The sequence below is a fragment of the Pristiophorus japonicus genome, unplaced genomic scaffold, assembly GCF_044704955.1.
Source record: "Pristiophorus japonicus isolate sPriJap1 unplaced genomic scaffold, sPriJap1.hap1 HAP1_SCAFFOLD_1055, whole genome shotgun sequence".
In the NCBI taxonomy this organism is placed as follows: Eukaryota; Metazoa; Chordata; class Chondrichthyes; family Pristiophoridae; genus Pristiophorus; species Pristiophorus japonicus.
The window spans coordinates 45,912-48,411 of record NW_027250708.1 but is presented as its reverse complement, the minus strand read 5'-3'; the positions used below and the strand labels follow the sequence as shown (position 1 = coordinate 48,411).

At 53.5% G+C, this 2,500-nt stretch overlaps 1 protein-coding gene across 1 annotated transcript in view; it reads left to right on the top strand.

The window, feature by feature from the left end:
* The window catches only part of LOC139241367 (RNA-binding protein 25-like), a gene marked incomplete at both ends in the record, with an annotated part of 8,762 nt that overhangs the window by 3,028 nt on the left and 3,234 nt on the right, over positions 1–2,500 (top strand). The window contains one exon of the mRNA XM_070869970.1: positions 1–90. This exon is cut by the window's left edge and continues 46 nt beyond it. Within this exon, the coding sequence (XP_070726071.1) occupies positions 1–90 (90 nt within the window). The remainder of the gene's footprint in view (positions 91–2,500) is intronic.

The following is a 2,500-nucleotide window of genomic DNA, read 5'->3' as shown; positions in this document are numbered from 1 at the left end:
AGAGAGAGAGAGAGAGAGAGAGACACATACACTGTCGGAGAGAGAGAGAGAGAGAGAGAGAGAGAGACAGACACTGTTAGGGAGAGAGAGAGAGAGGGAGAGCGAGAGAGACAGACGCAGACACTGTCTGAGAGAGAGAGAGATGCAGACACTATAGTCCTTACTACTAGGAGAATCAAGGGTATGGTGAGAAAGCAGGAATGGGGTACTGAAGTTGCATGTTCAGCCATGAACTCATTGAATGGCGGTGCAGGCTCGAAGGGCCGAATGGCCTACTCCTGCACCTATTTTCTATGTTTCTATTTTCTATGGAGAGAGAGAGAGAAAGAGAGAGAGAGAGGCAGACTGTCAGGGAGGGAGAGAGAGAGAGCGAGAGGGAGAGAGACAGAGGCAGACGCAGACACTGTTTGAGAGAGAGAGAGAGACGCAGACACTGGCAGAGAGAGAGAGAGAGAGAGAGAGGAGAGAGAGAGAGAGTGAGAGAGACGCAGACACTGTCGGAGAGAGAGAGAGAGACGCAGACACTGTGGAGAGTGAGAGAGAGAGAGAGAGAGAGAGAAGCAGACACTGTCGGAGAGAGAGAGAGAGAGAGAGACGCAGACACTGTCGGAGAGTGAGAGAGAGAGAGAGACAGAGAGAGAGAGACGCAGACACTGTCGGAGAGAGAGAGAGAGAGAGACGCAGACACTGTCGGAGAGAGAGAGACGCAGACACTGTCGGAAAGAGAGAGAGAGAGACGCAGACACTGTTGGAGAGAGAGAGAGAGAGACACGCAGACACTGTCGGAGAGAGAGAGAGAGAGAGAGAGAGAGAGAGACGCAGACACTGGCAGAGATGGAGAGAGAGAAGCAGACACTGTCGGAATGACGGAGAGAGAGAGAGAGAGAGAGATGCAGACACTGTTGGAGAGAGAGAGACGCAGTCACTGTCGGAGAGAGAGAGAGAGGCGCAGACACTGGCGGAGATGGAGAGAGAGAAGCAGACACTGTCGGAGTGACGGAGAGAGAGAGAGAGACGCAGACACTGTCGGAGAGAGAGAGAGAGAGAGAGAGAGAGACGCAGACACTGTCGGAGAGAGAGAGAGAGAGACGCAGACACTGTTGTAGAGGAGAGAGAGAGAGAGAGACGCAGACCCTGTCGGAGAGAGAGAGAGACGCAGACACTGTCGGAGAGAGAGAGAGAGAGAGAAAGAGAGAGAGAGAGAGACGCAGACACTGTCGGAGAGAGAGAGAGAGACGCAGGCATTGTCGGAGAGAGAGTAAGAGAGAGAGAGTCGCAGGCATTGTCGGAGAGAGAGTAAGAGAGAGGGAGACGCAGACACTGTCGGAGAGAGAGAGAGAGACGCAGACACTGTCGGAGAGAGAGAAAGAAAAAGAGAGACGCAAACCTGTCGGAGAGAGAGAGAGAGAGACGCAGACACTGTCGGAGAGAGAGAGACGCAGACACTGTCGGAGAGAGAGTGAGAGAGAGACAGAGAGAGAGAGAGGCAGACACTGTCGGAGAGAGAGTGAGAGAGAGAAAGACGCAGATACTGTCGGAGAGAGAGAGAGAGACGCAGACACTGTCAGAGAGAGAAAGAGAGAGAGAGAGAGACGCAGACACTGTCGGAGAGAGAGAGAGACGCAGACACTGTCGGAAAGAGAGAGAGAGAGAGACGCAGACACTGTTGGAGAGAGAGAGAGAGACGCAGACACTGTTGGAGAGAGAGAGAGACACGCAGACACTGGCGGAGAGAGAGAGTGAGGTGGAGAGAGAGAGACGCAGACACTGTTGGAGAGAGAGAGACGCAGACACTGTCGGAGAGAGAGAATGAGAGAGAGAGAGAGAGAGACGCAGACACTGTTGGAGAGAGAGAGACGCAGACACTGTCGGAGAGAGAGAGAGAGAGAAGAGAGAGAGAGACGCAGACACTGTCGGAGAGAGAGTGAGAGAGAGAGACGCAGGACACTGTCGGAGAGAGAGAGAGAGAGAGACGCAGACTCTGTCGAGAGAGAGAGGGAGAGAGAGAGAGAGAGAGAGAGAGGAGAGACGCAGAGAGAGACGCAGACACTGTCGGAGAGAGAGAGAGAGAGACGCAGACACTGTTGGAGAGAGAGAGAGAGAAAGAGAGAGACGCATATACTGTCGGAGAGAGAGAGAGAGAGAGAGAGAGAGACGCATACACTGTCGAGAGAGAGAGAGAGAGAGAGACGCAGACACTGTCTGAAGAGAGAGATGCAGACACTGTTGAGAGAGAGAGAGAGAAAGAGAGAGAGAGAGAGACGGACACTGTCAGGGAGGGAGAGAGAGAGAGCGAGAGGGAGAGAGACAGAGACAGACGCAGCCACTGTTTGAGAGAGAGAGAGACGCAGACACTGTCGGAGAGAGAGAGTGAGAGAAAGAGAGAGAGAGAGAGAGACGCAGGCACTGTCGGGAAGAGAGAGAGAGAGACACACAGACACTGTCGGAGAGAGAGAGAGAGAGACGCAGACACTGTCGAGAGAGAGAGAGAGACGCAGAC